Raw genomic sequence first — 23,964 nt, 5'->3', positions numbered from 1 at the left:
ATGCAGAAAGATAAACGTGTTCAAGGCCGTACATAGAATGATGTGACTGGGAGAAGAATCCATATGTGTTGACTGCCTTTTCTTTGCTGTCTCAGTCCCTAGATCACACAAAGTAGCACAGGGAGGATGCAAGATTTCCCTTCTGGACAAGCTTGGTTCAGAGTGCAAATTGCTGCAGCTATAGCAGGACAGCAGCTCTTCAAATAAATGCAGTTAAATTCTCTTACTTCAAGTTGATTCTGACAAGTGAAAGTAAGTCCCAATCAGCTTTACAAATAAGAAAGCAAAAGAAAAGCCATATTCAAATGACATTTATCCCTGCCTCCAAACAGCCGACACTAAAAGAAACCATTTCGCTCCCCCTTCCCCCAGGCCTGACAATTGCCTGGTTGAGTATCAGTCAGACTCGCTGAACCGGACAGAGAGGAATAAATCAAGTGTAAGTGTGGAGCCGAGGGCCACAGAGACGGCTTCAGAGATGGGAGAGTTCAGGGCCAGGTCAGGACTAGTGGCATCAAGTCTGGGGAGGGCTTCTTAAGGGACAGGTAGGGACAGCTGGGCAGATCCTGCCCAGGCCAGAGTGACTGCAAAGAGGAGGCTGCTGTGCCCAAGTCCTGTGAATGACAGCTGGAAAGTCCTGGAAGGGACAGAGCATTCCCTGACACATCCACCTCCAGACCATCTCAGAAATGTCTTCTTATTTAGACCTTCCTTGGGTGATGGTGCTTCATTGGTTTTTATCCCTAACTACCAATGCAGGACCTCAGCCTCCTTCAAAGCTCCTCTCCACAACCCACCCCCATGGATTCCTGGGAGTCTCTAAGGGCACAAGTTTCAACAACTAACCCATGACATCCATGGATTTTTTCTTCCACTTTTTTTCCACTGTTCCTCATCCTCAGTGTATTATAGGCTCTGCAGTCATCACTATACTCCCCTGGGTACCACCACTGTACTCCCCGGGCGCCACCCTCTCCTGCTGGGATCATCTGCTTCACTGGGCACTTTTCCCCCTTCCACGAGCACAACTGTGTCCCCCCGACACTCCTCTGCCACCACGGAACCCTAGTGTCAAAGTGCCAACACACAGGGCTGCCCTATCAGGGCCGAGTTAGGGTCAGGTAAGCAAGGCACTCACCTCCAGTGTAAAATTTAAGGGAGTGACCAAAATCGAATAATCAAGATAAATACTTTCATGTAGTATGTTTAAAAATCAAAATTAATGCAAAAATTCATAAAGAACAAAATATAAAAATTTTCATTGAAGTATAGTTGATATATAATATTATGTTACAGATGTACCATATAGTGATTCACAATTTTTAAAGGTTATATTCCATTTATAGTTATTATAAAGTATTTTCTATCAAAATTTACAAATTTTAACTAAAGACAGGATCTAGTAAAAGCCTCTGATTGGAGACTGAGACAAAAGGAAATATTTATCCCCCTACATAATATTCTTATGTACTTTTAATGATAATTTTTCTAGCATATTAAAATATCCGGAAAAATAGTGAAAAATTGAAAAGCATGTATGTTAAACTCACAACGTTATTTTTTTATTTTATTTTTTTTGTGGTACACGGGCCTCTCACTGTTGTGACCTCTCCCATTGCGGAGCACAGGCTCCGGACGTGCAGGCTCAGCGGCCATGGCTCACGGGCCCAGCCACTCTGTGGCATGTGGGATCTTCCTGGACTGGGGCACAAACCCGTGTCCCCTGCATCGGCAGGCGGACTCTCAACCACTGCGCCACCAGGGAATCCCCACAATGTTATTTTAAGTTTAAATATTTTATTTAAATCAAAAGCACAACTTCTTATAATTTTACTTTACTGGCCTTAATGGAAGTACACTCATCAATAATATTTTCAAGGTACCACCTCACACTGGTCAGAATGGCCATTATTAAAAAGTCTACAAATAACACTGGGCTTCCCTGGTGGCTCAGTGGTTGAGAATCCGCCTGCCAGTGCAGGGGACATGGGTTGGAGCCCTGGTCCAGGAAGATCCCACATGCTGTGGAGCAACTAGGTCTGGGCGCCACAGCTGCTAAGCCTGCGCTCTAGAGCCAGTGAGCCACAACTACTGAGCCCGCAAGCCACAACTACTGAAGCCCGCACACCCAGAGCCCGTGCTCCACAACAGGAGAGGCTGCCACAGTGAGAGGCCTGCACACCTCAGCGAGGTGTGGCCCCCGCTCGCCGCAACTAGAGAGGTCCCGCACACAGCAACAAAGACCCAATTCAGCCAAAAATAAATAAATAAATTAATTAATTTTTTTAAAAAGTCTACAAATTACAAATGCTGGAGAGGGTGCGGAGAAAAGGAGCCCTCTTACACAGTTGGTGGGAATGTAAGTTGGTGCAGCCTCTGAGGAAAACAGTATGGAAGTTCCTCAGAAAACTAAAAATAGAATTACCATATGATCCAGCAATCCCACTCCTGGGCATATATCCAGACAAAACTATAATTCAAAAAGATACATGCACCCGTTGTGTTCATAGCAGCTCTATTCACAATAGCCAAGACATGGAAACAAGCTAAATGTCCGTCAATGGATGAATGGATAAAGAAGATGTGGTACATATATATACAATGGAATATTACTCAGCCATATAAAAGAACAAAATAATGCCATTTGCGGCAACATGGATGCAACTAGGGCTTATCATACTTAAGTAAGTCAGAAAGAGAAAGACAAATACCATATGATATCACATATATGTGGAATCTAAAATATGACACAAATGAACCTATCTACAAAACAGGACATAGAGAACAGGCTGGTGGTTGCCAAGGGGAAGGGGGTTGGGGGAAGGATGGAGTGGGAGGCTGGGGTTAGCAGATGTAAGCTATTATATATAGAATGGATAAACAACAAGGTCCTACTGTACAGCACAAAGAAGTATATTCAATATCCTATGATAAACTATAATGGAAAAGAATATTTTAAAAAAGAATATATATAATATGTATAACTGAATCACTTTGCTGTACAGCAGAAATTAACACAACATTGTAAATCAACTATACTCCAATAAAAAATATTAAAACTGAAAAAAATATTTTCAAGTATTATTATCTACTCCCTTGTTCTCTCCTTCAGCCTGTTTCCTCATCCATCTCCCTTTAGCCACTGTGCAAATTGTAGAAGTTGTGCAAAGGGCCCAGGAGCAGCTGTGGGAGTGTCTCACACAGACACACTTCCTCACTTCTCTCCCAGGCTTTCCTTGCTGCTATTTGTCAACTCCAGCTTCCCACTCTTAGCAGGATACTTCACATTAATGGCAATTGTCACGTATCAACTGAACATGACACTTCCAGCCTCCTGGCCATGTCTGTCTACAAATTCCCAGGGACACACTCAGGGGTCCCAGTGTGAGGGCTGTTCTTTTCCATCTAGTCTCTCAGTCTCTTTTGACTTTTTGAGACTGATTGCTCTGACTCCGTGCTCAAGGGCCTTCATGCTGTCAGGGCTGAATGAGTCCTATTTTCCAAACACCTGCCTGTCATTCTGTTGTTTTCCCCACAGCTCTGAATCAGTAATATCTTCCTGTGTTCTTGGCTACAGAACACAGGAAGATATTACATTCTACAGCATGTCAAATCTATCCTCAAACTCAGTGATTCTCAAAGTGTGTCCTTGGACCAGCAGCATCACATCACCTGCACATCTGTCAGAAATGCCCATACTCGGGCCCCGCCCAGACCAAACAAATCAGAAGCTCTGAGGCTGGCCCAGCAAGCTGGGTTTTAAGTTTAAAAACTAAATACTAAAGATTAAGAACCACCTTAACCCTAAAGTCTAACCTTTTGGTTAAGATGAAATGTAAGAATTGAATGTGTTTCCTGACAAGTCTATTTTTACTCTTTATCTGTTGATTACACCCACATCCTGCCAAAAAAGAATGTAGAGGGCTTGGGATAAAATAATAACGTTGATGATAATAAGGAATAGCATATTCTGAAGATTTACACTGGGCAGGACACTGCGCTGAGTGCCTCGCATGTGTTACAGCATTTAATCTTTTAGAAAAATCTGATGAAATATTTATCTCCTTTTGCATCTGGGAGGAAAAAAAAAAAACACCTCTGATAGGTTAAATAAATTGCCTAGGATCAGATTTGGGGGAGAAAGAAAGTTTGTTTGATGGGTTTTTTTGTTTTTTTAGTAAAGTTGAGTTTATTTTAGGGACACTGTATCCAAGGAGTTACTTAGAAATCATAATTCTAAGAGTTGAGTCTCACTCAGCAGAGTAGGACTGAGTGATTCTGGTGGCAAGGCTGTCCCCGGGCCTTTCCTCAGTGCGAGCACTCACTTGGGAGAGCTGCCATCAGCAGGGCGAGAGACTCAGCTAGAAAGTTCTGGGCTCCGCAGGCCTCTGCTGGCAGGAGAAACAGTGCACACTGTCAGTCAGGGAAGCCTGTCCTTGGACAACTGCTCTCTCAGAAGACATGTAACAAGCAGCTGAGGCCCACACTGATGTCAGTTATTGGTCCTAATGGATAAACCAAGTTCTTCCTACTGATCCTATATTGTGGTCTGTATAGGGGTAGGGGGGCTCTTTGATTTTTACTTCTTTAGAGAAAAAGGTTTCCTTATAATAGGACTTAAACTTAATGAATATTTAGTTTCTTCTGAGATTAAATAACTACCATTCTCTTCGTGCTTACTGTGTTCAAGTTCTATGGTAGATGCATAAGCATATTAGGTCAATGATGCTTTGTAAGACTCTGCCAGATCAATATTAGTATCTCTATTTTGCAAATAAGGAAAACGGCACCCAGAGAGGTTACCACCCACATAGGTGGTAAGTGCTAAAATTCAGTCTGATACCCAGCCCATCATCTGCCCATGCCAGCAGTTCCTAAAGCATGTTCTGGAGGCATGGAGACGCCTCATAGGCTGCAAACCAATTCCCAAACACAGTTCCTTTCTTCTCTTCTTGTAGGCAAATGGGGCACAATTCTGCAGACTTAGGTTTCTGCTTAAAACTAGGGCTACTTCTTAGTAATCTATTAAGTAAGTTATTAAGTGTTGCCAGAAACTGGTTTTTATAAGCCAACGTTAGAACAGTCATTTGCTATGTGCTGCCAGATGCCACATCCTGGCCTTTCCTTTCTCTACTCTGTTCCTGGGGGTGCTGAGCCCCAAAGGCTGCATTGCCCAGGCTCCCTTCTGAGCTTGGTCAATGGGAGGCCCTGGAGGGAACTGGGAGGGCAGGAGGAAAAGAGAAAACAGGGTATCAGTCTCTCTGCCTCAAGAAGTGTCTCTGCAGCAGTTGCATCTCCTCTGTGGCCCCAGCTTCTGGCTCCAGGATGCTTGTACTGGTAATGCCACCTCCTCCCTTGTCCCTCTGGCCCTGGGGTGGTGGCAGCTCCCCCATTGCTAGCCTCTGGGATGCCTCAATCATCCTCTCTTTGGAGTCTTAGTGGTTTCATCATCTATATAACCAATTGCCTATATTAAAGTCCCTCTGTTTGAAGGACCTGGAGCTTTTTCTCTATTACCATTCAGTGTGTTGTTGATGCTGAAGCTTCTCATTCTGTATTCTGTGAAGCAGAGCTCACAGATCATGGATGTGCTTATAGTTTTCAGGAGGGATGCTTCATTATCCGTACATCATCAAGGTCATCTTGAGTTGGTCATGGATTTTAATTGTTGTGCTTCTTAATTTTTACCAACAAAGTAAGGTTAGTTCATCATTATCAATTTAGTTTGTTGTAGATTGTTTGGGGAACCTTGCTGTATATAATGATTTGAACTTGGCTCAACAGTATTTCTGGCATTTTATTTTTTTGGAATGAAGGCATCTGATTTTGGGAGTACCATTTTAATTATTCTATTCCTCTTCCAAACTTTTTATTACCCAGTTCAGTTCTTTTTCCTTGAAAAGCAGGAAGGAGGGAGGCAAGTCAGCTGTTCTCTCTCTTATCCTACCTAAGTGGATTGTAGTCAAAATTAAAAACAAAATAAAAAACACATGTGGGCTCAGAAAACACCCAGCTAATTTTGCTAGGCCAGTGCTTATCAAGCTTTGATATACATAGTAACCACTTGGGAACCTTGCTAAAGTGCAGTTTGATTCAGCAGGTCTCAGGGTGAGAATAGAGGTCTGGGATTGCCATTTCCATCAAGGCTCCAGAAGTGTCCCAGTGCTGCTCCGAGGACCATACAGGAAGTAGTGGGATCCACAGACTCTCCTAGACTCTCCCCCATAGTGAGCTCAGTTTGCGCAGCGCCTGCCGTGCCAGGGCTGAGGGCCAAGGCGGCCTTGCTTCATCACCAGCAGCCAGGATATGAGCAGTTCTTATGTAGGCAGTTCCTTCGTTCTCACAATCGTGTTGTTTTGTCTAATGAGCCAAAAATCAGTCTGGCATTCCTGGGCAAAGCTTTCATGGGGTTATAATTTCAGTGCTGCTCTTGTGATGAGTTACGTGATTCCAGTCTGTCTTCTGATGAGAATGTACCATATTTACAAGTTTATTCATGTCATAAAAATAATTAGCAAACTTCTCATACAAATAAGTGCCTTGAAGTGATTAGTATTCACAATGTGATAAGTAGGTTGTTTTAGGGAAATGATACAACGATTTTACATTGTCTGCTGATTCCTTGATCCATGGTGCTTTCTGTTTGCTTAAACTTTGAAATAAAAGCCATCATTTGCAATAAGAACACTAACTAGGGGTTCTGGAAGGAAAATAGCCCGATCGGACATCAAGGCACTGACCCAAGGATGAGGTCTACAGTCTGTTCCCTGACTTACTCGTAGTTCAGTCAGTGACACCAGCAAATTACTTGTTTCGATTTTCCTTGTAAAATAGAGATAATGATGATTTATACCTCCGTTACACCAGTTATTGGCTTCAATACTACCTGTGGACCAAAGACTACCAAACCCATATTTCTAGTCCAGATTTCTATCCAAGTCCCAGACTAGTATATCCAGTGCCCACCAGGTATTGTCACCTGGGGATGTGATGGGCACCCCAAATTTAAGTGTCCTAACTCAACTTCCACCTTCCCCCCAAACCCGATCTTCCTCCTATATTCCCTATCCTTGTCAGTTGTGTGACTCATTTTACAGATGAACCAACAGTAGTTCCAAGGACTAAAAGTAATCAATTCTAACTATGTTGTGATTGGTGAATTTTGAAGGGTTGCTGTTGATTTTTTTAAAGCCCTAGTGTTGAAAGAAATGATCATGCTTAAGACTGTGAAACTGAACTGCACAGAACTAAAAACCTTTGTGTGAGCATTTTTAGGGATAACTTGGGATCATTTACAAAAATAAGTGAGGGAAATCAAGAAGGGTCCCTCTGGACAGTTCCAAGTTGGAAAGCTTTTCGCCACAAGTCTCATCACCAGGACTTCGGCTCCCTGTCCTTCCTAAGGCACCCCTCCTATGTGTTGTCTGAGGCTGAGAAGCGGCAGTTTGGGCATCATTAAAGAAGATGCCTGATATATCTGGAAAAGACGAAAACTCTAATTCAAAAAGATACAGGTACCCCAGTGTTCATAGCAGCACAATAGCCAAGACATGGAAGCAACCTAAATGTTCATCAACAGAGGAATGGATAAAGAAAAAGATGTGGTCCATATATACAATGGAATATTTGCCATAAAAAAGAACAGAATAATGCCATTTGCAGCAATACGGATGGACCTAGAAATGATCATACTAAGTGAAGTAAGTCAAAGACAAATATCATATATCACTTATAGGTGGAATCTAAAATATGATACAAATGAACTTATTTACAAAAGAGAAACAGACTCACAGACGTAGAAAACAAACTTATGGTTACCAAAAGGGAAAGGAGTGGGAGGGATATATTAGGAATTTGGGATTAACAGAAACACACTACTATATATAAAACAGATAAAAAAAACAAGGACATACTGTGTCGCACAGGGAACTATTTTCAATATCTTGTAATAAACCATAATGGAAAAGAATCTGAAAAAGAATATATGTGTGTGTGTGTGTATATATATATATCTGAATCTCTTTGCTGTACACCTGAAACTAACACCATGTTGTAAATCAACTATACTTCAATTTTTTTAAAAGTCTAGAAAAAAAATGCCTGAGCCATAAATCAGGGTGGGCTCTGTTTTTCACACATCTGTGGGAATGATCCAGAACCCAATGCCTGTGGGACACAGACTGTCCAGCCATTCTGGAGATGCCTTTGGCTTGACTTTCGGTTCCATCTCATGACGCATCTGGCACTCGTTGAGATTAGTCCGACAGCACTGTTGGGTACGAGCTTCATCTGTTTTGTCACTCCCCATATCCCTAGCACCGTGCCTGCCATGTAGGGCACTCAATAAATAATGAGGAATAAAAGAATGAATGAATGAACAGATGAAGGAATTCATGCACAGACGCATATTCCACTCTGCCTTCTGTTCCAGCAAGATGCTGACACAGGGCTCCTTCCTTCTCATCTACCCTTGCCTGCAGTTGCGTCCGTTCAGGGGGAAGCTGGAGATGTGAGGGTGGGCCAGGGACCCTGCAGCGCTTAGCCAGTCCATCCTGGGTGCTGGCATCCTCACGGCCCTCTCCCCACACCTCTGCCCCAAGAACTGCATGTTTCCTGTGAGTTTCCTCTGAGCCATGAATTTTAAAATAAGTGAAATAAAAGCAGTAATATCAAATGAAGGTAATCATGACTGAGTCTTCCCTGGGGCTTCCAGAAAAGCTCTCCACATCAATTCTAAGTCAAAACATAATCCAAAATATATCACTTCTTACGGGAAAGCTTTCTAGTCTCCAAATCAGGCTGTAGTTGTGCAGGTCATTCTCCAAGGATTCAGTGCTGTCCTCCCACCTTCCAGCAGCCTAGTCAGTGCCCTGATTCCTCTCTCTGACTTGAGCAAGTCAAGGCATTCTATTTTTGAGGTCATCAATGTGTTTCTAAATGTCATAGAGTTTTGATATAACCAGGGACTTAATGGAGAGCTCATCCTGTGATGTACTTGAAGCATTAGGATTCTTGATTGCAAATAATAGAAACCCAACCCAAGAAGCCTTAAACAAAAGAGAGAATTTTATTGGCTCATGTAATGGAAGAGTCCAAGGGTTGACCTCAGGCTTGGGTAGATCCAGGTGTTCAAAGTACATCAACAGGATCCTTTTCCTTCCCGCTGTCAGATCTGCTTTTGTTCAGACGACCACAAATAACCCCCCAAGTAATGGCAAAGGTGGCCCCAGCAGCCCAGGCTTTCATTCTGCCACCAAGCCAGCCCAGCAGAAAGGGAGCATCTCTTTCCAACAACAGTAAAAGTCCCACCTCAGACCTTGATTGGCAGGTCTGAGTCATGTGACTACCCCCAAGGCTGCCAGGAGGAGGGGCCAGCCTTTCCAGAAAAACATAGACTCAGTTGGGAAGGAGGGGGAGTGTCCCAAAAGGCAAAGAAGAATGAAGGGCACAATAACCACTATCGTCCACCCCCTACCCTTGTGGACCTGTCCACCTGCAACGCAGAGCCCTGCAGCAGCAACTTCGCGGAGGTCAGCTGCTCAGAGAGCAGGGTGGTGTGCAGGAGAGGCAGCCTGCAGAATATTTCTATTCTAGAGTCACAGTCCTTTTGTGCTTTTAAAGCTCTCAAATAAATCATAAGCCTGGAGGTTATGATTTCCAAGGACAGTCTTCTTCTATGTGTCTGCTTCTTTTTCATTTTATTCACTAGTTTGTTGTATTTTTTAGATTCCACTTATAAGTAATATCATACAGTATTTGTCTTTCTCTCTCTGACTTATTTCACTTAGCATAATGAATATAGTTCATCCGTATTGCTGCAAATGGCAAGATTTCATTCTTTTTTATGGCTGAGTACTCATCAATCAACTTTATTTATTTTTGTTTTTTCTTTTTTTCTTTTTTTTTTTGGCTGTGTTGGCTCTTTGTTGCAGCGTGCAGGCTTCTCTCTAATTGTGGTGTGTGGGCTCCAGGACCCATGGGCTCTGTAGTTTGCAGCGCACAGGCTCTCTCGTTGAGGTGCGTGAGCTCAGTAGTTGTGGCAGACGCGGATTTAGTTGCCCCGGGGCATGTGGGATCTTAGTTCCCCAACCAGAAATGGAACCCATGTCCCCTGCACTGGAAAGCGGATTCTTTACCACTGGACCACCGGCGAAGTCCCCATCAATCAACTTTAAAGTGGACCTCTCAGTCTGTGAGTCCCAGCCCTTCTGCCTGCTTTGTAGAACAACGTTCTGTTACCTTTAAGTTGTCACTTATTTAGAATTTTCCAGATATCTAGAAAATCTCTGATTCCCATCTCAGCTCTATAGATTTCTTTCCCTTTGGATATCTTCTCACATTTCACTGGCATCTGAGGAGGAAGAGCAGCTGAACGTGTGCTTGTTCATCCATTGACTTAGAAGAATTTATATTCATTTTGCTTCTCTGAACTTTTAAAATGAGTATGCATCATTACATTCATAATAGAAAAATAACAACCAAAGCTATTCTTAAAATGGGAGGGGTTTAGAAACATGTTCTGGTCAGGCAGAAAAAAGAAGCATTGTGTCAGTGATTTGTACCGAGCATTATAGCACTGACCAGGAAACCACCTTCCCACAGTGCTTCAGGCTGAATAAGAAAGAGGCTGCAGAGTTCTGCCATAGAGCCCAGGGTCTCACCTGTGCTTTTTATCCTCCCAAGCTGAATTAGAAATGGTGTTAATGCAGTAGGAGTGTCAAATATAAAGCCTGCTATTAAACAGATGCGTCAGCTAGTGGCTTCAAGTGGCGAGCATTTATCAGCTTGCTCTTTGGATGGACGCAGGTGCATGGTTCTTCTGCTGGTCTTACCTAGGGTCACTCATGCGTCTTCAGTCAACCGGCAGTCGATGGCCTCACTCACCTGTCTAGGGATTGGCTGGCTATTGGCTGGGGCAAGAGGGGGGATTGGGCAAAGTGTCTCTTGTCATCCCAAAGTCTATCTTGGGCTTGTTCACATGGTGATGGGTTGCAGGGCTTCCACGAATAGCAAGAGAGGAAGCTGCCAGGCTCTGGACTCACACAGCATCACTTCCACCAGTCTCTGTGATCAGAGCAAGTCATAAGGCCAGCCCAGATCTAAGGAGTAGAGACCACCTCTTGATGGAAGGAGCTGCGAAGTATTGTGGCAACTTTTGCAATCCACCATTTCATAATTCTGTCCTTTAATGCTAATTTTCTGTTTTCTAATTCTGTGTTGTCCTCAGGGTTCTGAGGACCCAGTCTCTGGAATGGTTCTACAATAATGTGAAGAGCCGCTTCAAACGCTTTGGCAGCGCCAAGGTCTTGAAGAACCTGTACAGGAAACACCGGCTGGAGAGCGGAGGGTGCTTTGACATCCTAGGTACGCTGACTGCCTGCCATCTGGGAGTCTTTGGGGGGTTGGCGGGAAAGAAGAAGGCCTGGCTTGGAGGCCCTGTACACTGCGGCACACTCACCTGGGACAGAGAAAGTGGCTTAAATAATCTGGTTCTAGTAAGGAGCAGAAATAGAAGGACATGTACCAAAGATTCTAAGTTTTAAGTCCTTTGATTCCCGCATCTCCACTGGGCTGGATATGTTAGCAGCTGGGAGGACCAAAGTGTTTCTGCATATTGTGGACATTTTAATTCCAAATCCCTAGAAATGAAAGATTCTTGACCATCTTTCCCTAATGATTAAAACACTGGAAATTCATCTTTGTTTGGTTGTGTAGACTAGGTCTGCACTCAAGAGGATATGCCCCCCACTCCTCTTCCTTCCTACTCCAAAATTCTATACATACCAGGCCCAGAGTTTAATGTAATGGGAGAGTTAGAAAAGTCTCAGCTTCCTCCCAGGAAGTTTAAAGGATGAATTCTACCTATGCTGTTAAGACAACCAATGTAATTAGAATGAGAAATTATATTCTTTATTCCTATTGGACCAGCCAGTGGAGAGAAATGGTTGTCAGAATATGAACAGCATGTCCTCCCAGAAAAGGCTATTTTTTTCTGTGTAGAGGAAGATTTTTTCATCACTTTGCTGACACAGGTAAATGCTTTTTATCCTTGAGAAAGAGGGAAGAAAGAAAATCTCATATGGAGCTTTTTCACCATCATTATTTTACATTGTTGTATTCTCAATAAAGTCTTTGGTTGTGTCTAATCAAAAATATGCCAGCCACTGAGACAAGGGGGAAATAGGATGGAAGCATTAAACACGGAGACTCATTAGGGTCTTTTGTGTTAGTCGTTAGAATCTCTGTCTTTCGAACCACTCAGGAAGCCTGTAGCTAAGAGAGCAGGGCTGAAGGTCTCCACATATTATTTTTAACTGCTCTTTGCTGATTTTTCTAAAAATGTTTCTCTAGGAACAAAGACAAAAAAGAAATAAAGCTTAAAAGTAATCATGTTAACAGTAGGTTTTCAACCCAAGGAGATACCTCAAGAAGGTTCCAGAATAGAACTGTCTCATCATTTGCATCCCATACTTTCTTTCTTGTTCATCCTTGTGTCTGCTTCAGGTACCACTTTACAGGTCACCACATTCACATCTCACAGATGTTCTCTACTGCTTCATGCAAAGTGAAGGGGAGAAGCAAATTCATTTGGAGAATCCTATAAACAGCACAACTCTGGTCTCTTTCTGTTTCTCCCTCGGGTCCCACAGGTGGAGCAAGGGAACATGAATTACAAGTGGGCTGGCAAAAGGCTTTGAAATGTTCAAGTGTCATTTTCAAAGGTGTATCATTTGCTGGGAATAACGCTGACACTATTGAAGCAGATTTAGGTCCCAGGCCCTCTGTGATTCACCACATCTCTCATCTGGGCCTCAATCACAGCACTTATCACATTGCATCCAGGTGATGGTTTACAAAGCTCCTCTCCTGCTGGACCAGGCAGAAGCAATAGCTTCTTCATCTCTGTGTTCCCAAAGTGTGGCCCAGTGGCTGGCAACTCTTAGGTCCTCAATATTACACAATTCAGTCTTAAAAGCACTTTGTGGGTACCAAGACACTTCATAGAAGTACTAGAATCAGTTGCTTTAGCATGATTTGTATCTCATTTTAAACTAAGATTTCCTTTTGAGCAACAAGAAGACAAGCAGGCAGGAGACAATTTATGAGATGGTACTCAAATCTGTAAAGTCGTGATCATAAAACAGTGAGAGCGATTCTACATACCACCTAGAAAATTGAGTTACACCTCAAGCATGGAGAAATCTCCCGTGTGTAAGTAGTGTCCTGATTATGTCAGATGACCGTGGAGACATCAGCGTTAGCTTCTACCTACAACCCAGCACCTTGGTATGGTTGTCATCTGCCATCCTCAAGCCCGACTACACGTTAGAGTCACCTCACGAGCTTTGAAAAAGTGCCAGAATCGTCTTCCACCCCGTCAATTACTTCCGAATTTCTGGAGGTGGCCCCGGAACAGATATTTTCTAAAGTTCTCTGGGTTATTTTAAGACACAGCCAAGACTGAGAACCTCAGCTAGAACTTCACTATAATTCGTATGGCAGAGTTCTGAATAAGATGGTTCCATCTTCAACTCCATCTGAGGGTACTTAGTTTCAGAATTTTGTTTGTCAGAACATAATCTACAGGGTGCAAGACCTGTGCTCTGCTCCAGGACTCTCAGTATAAAACTCCTTTTATCTACGAAACATCTCCATTTCATGGACCAGTGTAGTTTGCCATAAAAAAACACTCAGTCCATTGAAAATTCATTGAGTTCACAGAATCTTATGGGTTACCCATCACATGTACCCATTGCACAGCCATCAGTCCCAAGCTCACTTCCTCCTCCTGCAGCCCGTATCAGGTGACCAGATTAGGCAGAACTGGAGACCCATTCGTTTTGTCAGATAAATCTAAGACTTACTCATTCCTTCAGTAAACATTTATTGAATGCCTGGTTTAAGACCTGGGAGTGACAAGATGGGTAAGACCCTGCCACCTCAGAGCCAACGTTGCAGTGAAGTCAGAGAAATAAGTAAATAGATTTATAAAAAAGTGTATAATGTCCAACGCTCATGTGGTTTATCTGATAGATTCAGTGTGACATTTTTAACAGTTATTCTAAAAAGAAGCACTACATGAAAAGCTGAAAGTAGCCCTTATTAATATACTTAATCCCTAGACAATTTGGTAAATAATACATACATTTATTTAGTATTGGATAAATAAAATGGGGAAAATAAATCTTGCTTTTATTTATTAACGTGATATATCTATTTTTGACACGATTCTTGGAAAGGTCTATGACATCTTTCATGTGGGATTTGACTAACAACATGGTCTTTTAAAAGCACTGAGTCGCCTGAAATTGGAGGTTCCTGCAGCTCATGGAAGCTCTGACTTGATGTCTGGCTGCTGTGTCAGTGCTTTCCGAAACAGTTCAGTTGCTTTCTGCCCTTGGAAAAATCCCATCATCCTAAATGACACAGAAGCTCCCACCTATGAATTTAAAGGGACATAGGGAGAGTTGTTGTACTAGAAGATTTATAATCATGGAAATCCAGAGCCTGTTCTGGTCAGCGCAGTTCTCCCAAAGATGTTTTCAGATCTTCTCCACCCCCATCAAGCTCCCCACCACCATCCCCGTTGTCTCAGGAGACAGCCTCACCGCCTCCTTCGCAGGGCAGACCGTGTACACCTCCGCACCTGATCCATCACCTTCCATGAAGGTCTCAAGTTCACGCAGCCCTTCTGTCTTGCCTTTCAGCCTCTCTCTTAAGCGGTTCCTTCCTATTGACTTGTAAACATGCCCAGTCTCTCCCATTTCCTAAGCCCTTCCTGGACTATAGATTTTCCGCCACTTCTGCCCTGCCATGCTCTTTCCCATCACAGGGACACTCCAGAGGGTGGGCCACACTCTCAGCTTCCTCTCTAGACACCCACCCTCTCCCTCTTCCAAGCTGTCCTCCACACAGCAGCCGGCGCGCACCTTTACGTGTGTTTAGAAACACACACCTAACCAGATCACCCCTGTGGAGACTTTACTGTCTTCAAGTGGCTTCATGGTGGGACAAAGATCAGAACCCTGATGTGGCCACTGTGACCTGTGCGGTCTGCTGCCAGCCCACCTCACCCCAGGTTCCCTCTCCTCTTGCAGCCCAGCCACCCTGCCTCTGTTTTAGCTCTTCAGATGCACCCTGCTGTCCCCACTGCCTGTGCCTGTGCAAGTTGTTTGCTCTGCCCTGGACTCCCTCCCACCCCCACACCCTTTTGGCTGGTTACTTACAGTCTAGGTCAGTCTTCCCTGCTGAACACTTGCCCTATTCTATGAACCACCCAGTCACAGCACTCAACATATCTATAGTTTTATATTTATTTCTATAAATTTTTGGTTAATGAATTCTCACTCACTAGACTATCAAGGTTGTCAGGGCAGCGAGGATTTCTGGCCTTGCTCACCAGTACACCCTAACGCTCAGCCCAGGGCCAGGCATCTACTAGATGCCCATGAAATATTTGCTGGATGAATGAATGGCTGCCAGATGCAGCCAGGCCAAAGTGAAATATCTGCACTTAGATGTATAGCCTGGGAACTGAGGTGATGACTTACCCTAAAGCCTTATTTTATAAGTGAGGAAATGGAGACCCAAGAAGGTAAAGTCACTTCATTATGGTCACAGAGCTGGAATAAGTGACTATGGGTCTTCTGAAAGGCTGGTCAAAAAACACAAGCACAGAGAATAGTATATGGTCAGACTGAGTCCCCGTGGCAGGCCACACACTAATGACCTATTTCATAAAGGTAGCAGCCTGCTGACCCCGCTGTAGATGCCTACAGCAGTGACCCTAAGAGTTCCCCCACTGGAGCCCCACGCAGCCCATCCAAGGAAGCACGGGCTGTATTATGTGTATCAAAGGTCTACTGCTTAGTTTGACTTGACATCAAGAGCATTTCCCCATTTTGAGCTAAGAGCTGTAGACCCACATTTATTTTCTTGGTTCTATCAGTGTTTTCCACCAGCATCCAATTCAAGAATTTTTTTGAGCCCCCTGCTGTCTCAGTGCTATCTTGGGTACTGGTGATACAATACAGTAATTTAAAAGGGAAAGAGACATCATCCACACCTCCACACCTTCAAAGATCTCTTTTGATGAATTAATACGTGAACACAAATGGTAAATCCCCAACTTAAAAAAGGTTTAGCCAACTGCTCTTCCCAGCCTGGAACCAAGATAGGGTGTGTGTTCAACTGAGAGAAGACCAGAGAAGAGGCAGTGGGCCTTAAAAGATCAAATGCCATGGCTTACCTTGTCTTGCTCTGGGCTTGTTTCCACTAACTGCTAATGACACTTTACTCACTGGCTAAAGGCCACTGTTTAGATTGATGCCATGGACAGCAGCTAAAGACCAGGCATGCAGTGTCTCATCACCCATCATGAGCAGAGTTCTACCATTATCACAGTTTTTCTAGTACGGAAGCCAAGTGTCCGAGAGGTTAAGTAACTTGATCAAGGTCACACAACTAGTCATTTGCAGGTCCAGGAAATGAGCTCATATCTCTGACTTCAATCTATTATTCCATGTTTGATTCTATATTGCCTCCAAGGAAGGCTCTGGAAGAAAGTTGGGGGTGGAAGCATTGCTACACAAGGAATTAGTATGAGAAAGAAAAATGTGACTGGTCAAAATCTGTAGCATTACTGTAGAACCCAGTGATTCCCTAAACCCATTTGCAAGGCTAACAATCAAAGTGGGTAATGGTGGTCCGCCAACTCAGTGACACAGCGCACTGGGCTCACTGAAGACCTTGGATAATCTTATATCTCTCTGCCTCCTCCTCCTCTCTCTCTCTCCCTCTCTCTCAGGAGGAAGCTTTTTTGACGCAAACCTGGAGAATGAAGGAAGTATTTCAGGCAGTGACTCAACATTTTATAGGCAGTCAGAAGGTAAGTTTGCTTAAGGGTTTACACCTAATGGGAGGTTAGAGCATTATAAACACCTTCAGACCGTCAGGGTCCCCCATGGCATTGGAACCACTGATGCAACTCTGTTATTGTGTGTGAGAGTCTCCCTGGGTCTTCTTTTATTGCCATTTTTGTGAATCCATCATCAAAATAGGTGAATATATCTAAGGAGTAGCCTAGAGAAGTACATTCCGTACCAACCACTAGATACTTACAATCAACTAGTGTGTGTTTTTCTGGAGTTGGAATATGACAATCAACATACTCACTTGTGCAATTAATATTAAAATATTCTTATAAATAATGTACCATTTACTGATCAACTTTTACTTTTTTATGCCAGTACAGTCATCCCCTTAGAGCAAAGGTTAAAAGCAAAACAGACTTCTTCCAATTCCAAATAAAACCTCCTCCAACACTCCGGCTCCTTCTCCAAAGTACTGGGTGTTGGGAACAGGTGTCTCCTAGTCCCCCTGGTCCTGTGGCCCCCCACAGTGCTTCTGAACTCTCTCTGTTTTCTCCTCGGGCACCTTCTCATGAAGGTCTCATCCTCTATCATCCTTGCTGCCTTCTCCCTGGGAGAAGTCACATGGCTTTGGTGCACCTCTGTCTGAATGCCTAGCCCTTACTTCAGCCCAGAGTTCTAGACTCAGTGTTCTGATGCTTGGTCACCAAGACCTGCAGCCCCTCCAGGGATCTTAACTTCAGCATATCCCAGTCAAGCTCCTCAGCCACTTAAGTCCACCAGCAAGACTTATCTTTTCCTCAATCCCCCTCCCCGCTTCCACCCAGTCACCCAAGTTCCTATGGGTTCTATTTGCAATCCCATCCTTTTCTTTCTGTTCCAAGGTCTATGGCCTGAGCACCTCCCTACCCTCAACTCTCCTGTATTAATATTAATTTCAGTAACCATCTATATCAGCCAGGGTTCTCCAGAGTAACAGTACCAATAGGGTATGTACAGATAACACACACACACACAAAAAGAGGTTCGTTTCAAGGACTCGGCTCACACAACTGCAGGGCCTGGCAAGCCCACAGAATAGGTCAGCTGACTAGAAACTCTAGTAGGAGTTGATGCTTAAGTCTTGAGGCAGAATTTCTTCTCTAGGAAACCTCTGTTTTTGCTCTTAAGGCCTTTCAACTGACTGGATGTGACCTATTCACAGTTTCAAGGGTAATCTCCTTTACTTAAAGTCAACTATTGTAACCATAACGTGGACCACACCTACAAAACACCTTCATAGCAACACCTGGGTTAGTGTTTGATTAAACAGCTGGGTGCTATAGCTTCACCAAGTTGACACATAAAACTAACAGTCCCCCCCACCTGACTGGTCCTCTGAACTTCGGTCACTCTGCCTCTGCTTTCTTATCCTCCCTCCACACCCCACCAGTTTTTATCTCTGAAACACCCTCTCAAGCCTTCACTTTCAGCCCAAACATCTTAGCGCTCCACTCCACCTCATGCCAAAACCACAGACGTGGCCTCTACCCTTTTTGATGGCTCTAGGCTCTTCCTCTCCAGGGCTCTGTGGAAGCTGGTGACTATCCCCATCATAGGATCTCCAGCATGCCTCTTAGCAGTTAGCTATGCACCTGATCACCCAATAGCTCGGAAAGCACATGAGAGCATGGGCTCAGCTCGCGTCTGTCGAGGCATCACTGGGACCCTCAGAGACCCTAGTGCTGGGGAGGTCTTGGTGCACTTTGAATCAACAAGAATTTGTGGGGCGCCACTTCTATGAAGAATACATTGATTGGTATCTTGAAGAAGAGAGATGGGAGATACAGTGTCTGTCTCCAGGGAGCACTGAATGTAGTGACAACTTAAATTTTATAGACTCTTCTTATAGAAACACTGGGGAAATTATGTGTTCACTCAGCCACCTGAGGGGTGCCAAGCCCTGAGCTGGGTTGCCCCCGTGTGTCTCTGTCAGGACTGTCACAGCCAGCCTGTGATGTCCTTGTCAGCTGCCTGGCTAGATGGTTTTGACTTTAATTGGGTTGGTTTGGGAGATTTTGTTATGTTTGCCAAATGCCACTTTCTGTCCACATGTGTGTCTTTAGGAGCCTAAGAAGCTTGAATTAAGTATTTTAATTAACGGATTGATTAATTAATGAATTGATATATTTACACCTTGTCTCATTCTACAAAGAATCTGAGGCAGCTTTCAGGAGATATGCATGTGTTAAATAATGCATGACTAGGAGATTATAAATGGAAACAGGAGGTTGAAATCGGGGAAAAGGAGACATAGGCAAGCAGCCCCTGCAGACCTCTGTTCTTGTGCCTGATGTGAATCGGGCTTCTGGGATGAACTGAGAGGAATGATAGAGATTCTCACTTTCAAGTAAGAAGCAAAAAATCTAGTACCTCCAGGAAGCAAAAGTCTTCCAAGTATTTGACTTCAAAAAGAATTTTGTCACCTGCAGAAGTCCTTTGACTTGGGAAAACTTCCGTTTGTCACCATATGCAAAAAATATGTTCACTAAATATATGATAGCATTATTTTTAAAAATCATGTTGGCTTGTGTTTATCTCACTTTTGTGGTTAAAATCACAGGATTTGGAGACAGAGAGCCCTGAATTCAAATCTCAGCTCTCTGTCTCACTGTGCAACGTTGGGTGAGTTATTTGACCTCTCTGTGCTTCAGTTCTCTCATCTATAAAATGGTGCCTACTCAATGACTTGTTGGAAGGATCCACTGTGATCATGTATGAGACACTCAGTCTGCAGCCCAGCACGTGGTTGAGCTCAGCAAGATCGGCCAATGTTATCGATAGTATGGGTTTAGAGTCTAAAAAATTCTTCCATGGATTTTGTGTTTGCATTAAACCATGAGCACAGCCCTCAGAAGATTTCACAATTTTCCTCCCTATCATTATAATGATACATTACGTGCACAAAATAAAACATAATCTTTATCTGAGAAAGTGGATGAAGAACCGTTATTTCCTTATATTAAGTCCTTTTGTCCAGTAGTCTTTTTTTTTTTTTTTTTTTTTTTTTGCGGTATGCGGGCCTCTCACTGCTGTGGCCTCTCCCGTTGCGGAGCACAGGCTCCAGACGTGCAGGCTCAGCGGCCATGGCTCACGGGCATAGCCGCTCCGCAGCATGTGGGATCTTCCCGGATCAGGGCACGAACCCGTGTCCCCTGCATCAGCAGGCAGACTCTCAACCACTGCGCCACCAGGGAAGCCTTGTCCAGTCGTCTTTAAGCCACTTTGTATGTTTTGGAGCTTGTCCTTGCCTTTCAGAAAGCGGTCTATGTTCTGTTTCCTGTCTAGGACATAGCATGATGGACACATTGGCTGTCGCCCTACGGGTGGCTGAAGAGGCCATCGAAGAAGCGATCTCCAAAGCAGAAGCCTATGGGGATAGCCTGGTATGCCCACCCCGGCCCCCGTCACAACGTCTGTCTGGGAGGAGGTGTGGGTGGAGTCCTGGCTGCCAAGAGAAAGTGCAGGTTGTGGGGAAACCATCATCATGATAGCCACCCTTGACTAGAGCCTATCCTCCCCCTGCATTTGTGGTCAGGACTCCTCAGAAAGCGATTGCCAAGTCTCCCAAACACACCCACAGCTCACGACATTCTCTTCCTCTCTCTGCAGGACAAGCAGAATGAGGCCAGTTACCTGCGGGACCACAGGGAGGAGCTGACTGAGGAACTGGCCACAACCATCCTGCAGAAGGTAGGTGGGCCCTAGCATCCAGATGACTGCAATTTACCACTCTGGCCTGGACCAGGGCCTTTGGTGAGCAGAAGAGCCACCATAGGCGCCTTTGTTGTCTTGGGCACCATTTCTTCTCTTCTTCTCACTTTCTCCATTGTACTCTGGGGCTAATGCAGAGGGGTTGAATTGCCCTGCAAAAACTAAGCGGTGTGAACGTGCTTGCCTTTAGGGATTGAGCTGGTGGGTGAGGAGCCAGGAACCCAGCCCAGAGACCTTCGTACAAATGGACTCATTAAATCCAAGTGGCCATGCCCAGCCTAGCAAGCGGTGCAAACAAGCTGAAGCCTTCCCTCGTGATGCTTGGTATCTGCCCCCTCCTTAGGGCTTTCAGACACTTCCTAAAGTCAGGATGTACGGCCAGAGACTCTGGGTTTGCGATCCACTTCCACTATTTATGAGCTGTGTGTCCTTAACTGATAACCTCTGAGCCTCATTCATCATCTGTAAAATGGGGACAGTTATAGTACGTAGCTCTTAGAATTATTTTGAGAATTAAATGAGGTAAAGCATTTATGGTGCCAAGCACAGAGACTGGCACACAGTAGGCACTTAATAAATAGAAGTTGTCAGCATTGTAAAAGGACTACTTGTAAACTGTAAAGTGATGTAGAATGTTCAAGGCTTTAGTTGTGCTGTTTTATCATAAGACCTGAAATCAGATAGTATTCTGTTGAAACGAAACACTTTTTTTTTAAGATTTTTTTTTGGTGTGGACCATTTTTTTTAAGTCTTTTTTAAATTTGTTACAATATTGCTTCTGTTTTATGTTTTGGTTTTTTGGCCACGAGGCATGTGGGATCTTAGCTCCCCAACCAGGGATTGAACCTGCACCCCCTGCACTGGAAGGCAAAGTCTTAAGCACTGGATTGCCAGGGAAGACCCTGAAACTAAGCTCTTACATGGCTAAGAATTTCCCAGAGATGGTCCCAGTTACCCCACATAGCACTGGAGCCCTCTCCAATAACGTGTCCCCTTTGTCACCCGCCTCCTCCCCAGATCATAAGAAAACAGAAGAGCAAAAGTGAGCAGCACGTGGAAGAGGAGCCGGAGTGGCCACAGCACCAGAGTTGCAGTGCGAAGGCAGCCGACGAGGGGACCACAGCCTCCCCAGGAGGCCGCCGCGCCTCCACCACCTTCTGGGTGAGTCCCCACACCATGCCGGCCCACGCCCTACAGGTGCCCTGCATGTGTGCAAGTCAGAACCATTATCCCCACAGAAATGGGGACACCACGCTTAACATCTATAGTTAGCACATGTGCCCACCAGACAGCCTGAGGTTCCTGAAGGGCAGGGAGAGATGCAGAGAGCGCTGCGTGGGGGCCAGGAGGCCTGTGCTCTTACACACATGGAGGTGGGTTTTTACACAGAGACCAATCTAGGAAAAATAACGATGTCAATAGGCTTTTTAAAATTAATCCTGAAAATAGTTGTACTGAGTCCCATGGAAAAAAAGGCTTTCTGAAGGCCAGGTGTGTTCTTACAACTTAAGCACTTGCTTTACTGAAACTGAGAAATGACAACGAGAGAATTGCCACTGCCTTCTGAGGTCACATCTGGATGTGGGCAGGAAGTCGAGGTGTGAGTAGACCTTTTTGTTCGTCATCCCCAACCACAAATCACAGTGTCCTTCCTGTGCCCCAAGGGTCTGGGCCTGCCACATCTGCGGTAGAGTCACCAAGCCCGTAAAATCCTTTGGTATGTGTTTAAGCAGCCCCGGCAACGATGTGTGGAGAATGGGATAGAGGCTGGGCCCTCGGTGTGGAAATTCAGCAAGAAAGAGCAGGACAGGCCAGCAGGGCTGGTGTTCTATCAGCTGCAGGTGCCCACAGTCATAGCACAGGGCAAGGGACAGGGCAACACACAGGTGCAATTTAAAACTGGAAAGGCACAATAAAAAAGAATGAAATAATGCCATCTGCAGCAATGTGGATGGACCTAGAGATGATCATACTAAGTGAAGCACAGGGAACTATATTCAATATCTTATAATAACCTATAATGGAAACAATCTGAAAAACTACATATATGTAAGTGACTCACTTTGCTGTACAACTGAAACTAATACAATATTGTAAATCAACTATACTTCAATTAAAACAAAAAACTGGAAAGGAAGCCATGGGAAAATCACCCCATCGCATGTTATTTTTTTTACTCTCCACCGAAAGGTGGGGACAGGTATTATTGGGCCCATTTTATAGGTAAAGAAACTATAGTTTTAGCATAACTTGCCTAAGCTCCCACAAGTAGTAATCAGTGGGGTCGGGAGTTGAGTACCTTTTTCCTGTTCCAAAGCTTTTGATCTAGCTTCCTCCTCTAAAACGTGAGATCAAGGGACTCGATCCCTAAGGTCCCTTTCATGAGGTTCTAGTCTGCACTGTCCCATATGGTGACCACAAGACACAAGTGACAATTTAATTAAAGTTAAATTTAAAATCCAGTTCTTCAGTCACACTGGCCACATTTCAAGTCCTCAACAGCCCCTGGGACTGGTGGCTACTTTATTGGGCAGTGCAGATACAGAACATTTCCAGCCTCCCTGAAAAGGTTTCTTACACAGCTCTGGTCTAGGGAGCTAGATAAAGACGGAGCGAGAAGCAGAGGGCATAAAAGCAGAAATGCTTCTGGAGGCTGGCCAGAGCCTGGACATGAACCAGCAGGCCAAGCCTCGGTTCTTGGGGACTTCGAGGAAGGTGGCTCTCCCACCTTTCCACGAGCTGTTCTCGCCTCAGACGCTCATCTTCCTCATCTGCCTGAGCCCCACTCCAGGGGCGCTGACCCACAGGGTCTGGGGCGGAGCTGGGCATCAGTACATTGACCCAAAGCTGGCAGGGGATGCCGGCAGGCTGCAGGCTTAAGGATGGCCTCTTCGTGATATCTTCAGGAGGGCACTTTGACCTACAGACCCTGGATGGCCCTAAACCAGTGGTCTCCTGGCAGTGCTTCCTCTTTTATCCTCAGTTCTCCAAGGACACGAATACCCTGCCTCCAGGGGTAACTGTGCAGAACCCTATAACTGGGCTCCTTGGGCTTAACTGCTAAACCCAAACTTAATCCATCCCCATGCTGACAGGATTTCTCATCTACTCTCTTGAAAGAAAGTTCAGTGTGATTGTCCACTTTTTAATTTCCTCCTTTATTGTGTGGTTCTCTGCCAGTAGGGGGGTCAGTGCAATCTAGCTTTCAAAGCCTTAAGATGCAATATCCTGAAAGGCACCAGTGCAGGGGTTATAATTCATTTAGTGCCTATCTCTTTGGGCACGTGTATATAAAAAGTCGTCTCTGTATTAATACGGTGATCCTATTGATAATAATGAT

The 23,964-nt window shown here is 44.5% G+C and overlaps 1 protein-coding gene across 1 annotated transcript in view; it reads left to right on the top strand.

Annotated features, from left to right (window-relative positions):
• The window catches only part of MYRIP (myosin VIIA and Rab interacting protein), a 220,482-nt gene that overhangs the window by 125,544 nt on the left and 70,974 nt on the right, over positions 1 to 23,964 (top strand). Inside the window, exons 4-8 of the mRNA XM_082664731.1 lie at positions 11,228 to 11,364; positions 16,808 to 16,888; positions 20,199 to 20,296; positions 20,523 to 20,603; positions 21,642 to 21,785. Of these exons, the coding sequence (XP_082520857.1) occupies positions 11,228 to 11,364; positions 16,808 to 16,888; positions 20,199 to 20,296; positions 20,523 to 20,603; positions 21,642 to 21,785 (541 nt within the window). The remainder of the gene's footprint in view (positions 1 to 11,227; positions 11,365 to 16,807; positions 16,889 to 20,198; positions 20,297 to 20,522; positions 20,604 to 21,641; positions 21,786 to 23,964) is intronic.

The sequence above is a fragment of the Grampus griseus genome, assembly GCF_964374135.1.
Source record: "Grampus griseus genome assembly, chromosome: 10".
Classification (NCBI taxonomy): domain Eukaryota; kingdom Metazoa; phylum Chordata; class Mammalia; order Artiodactyla; family Delphinidae; genus Grampus; species Grampus griseus.
Note: the sequence above shows the minus strand (reverse complement) of the source record. Positions and strands in the feature narration are given on the sequence as shown.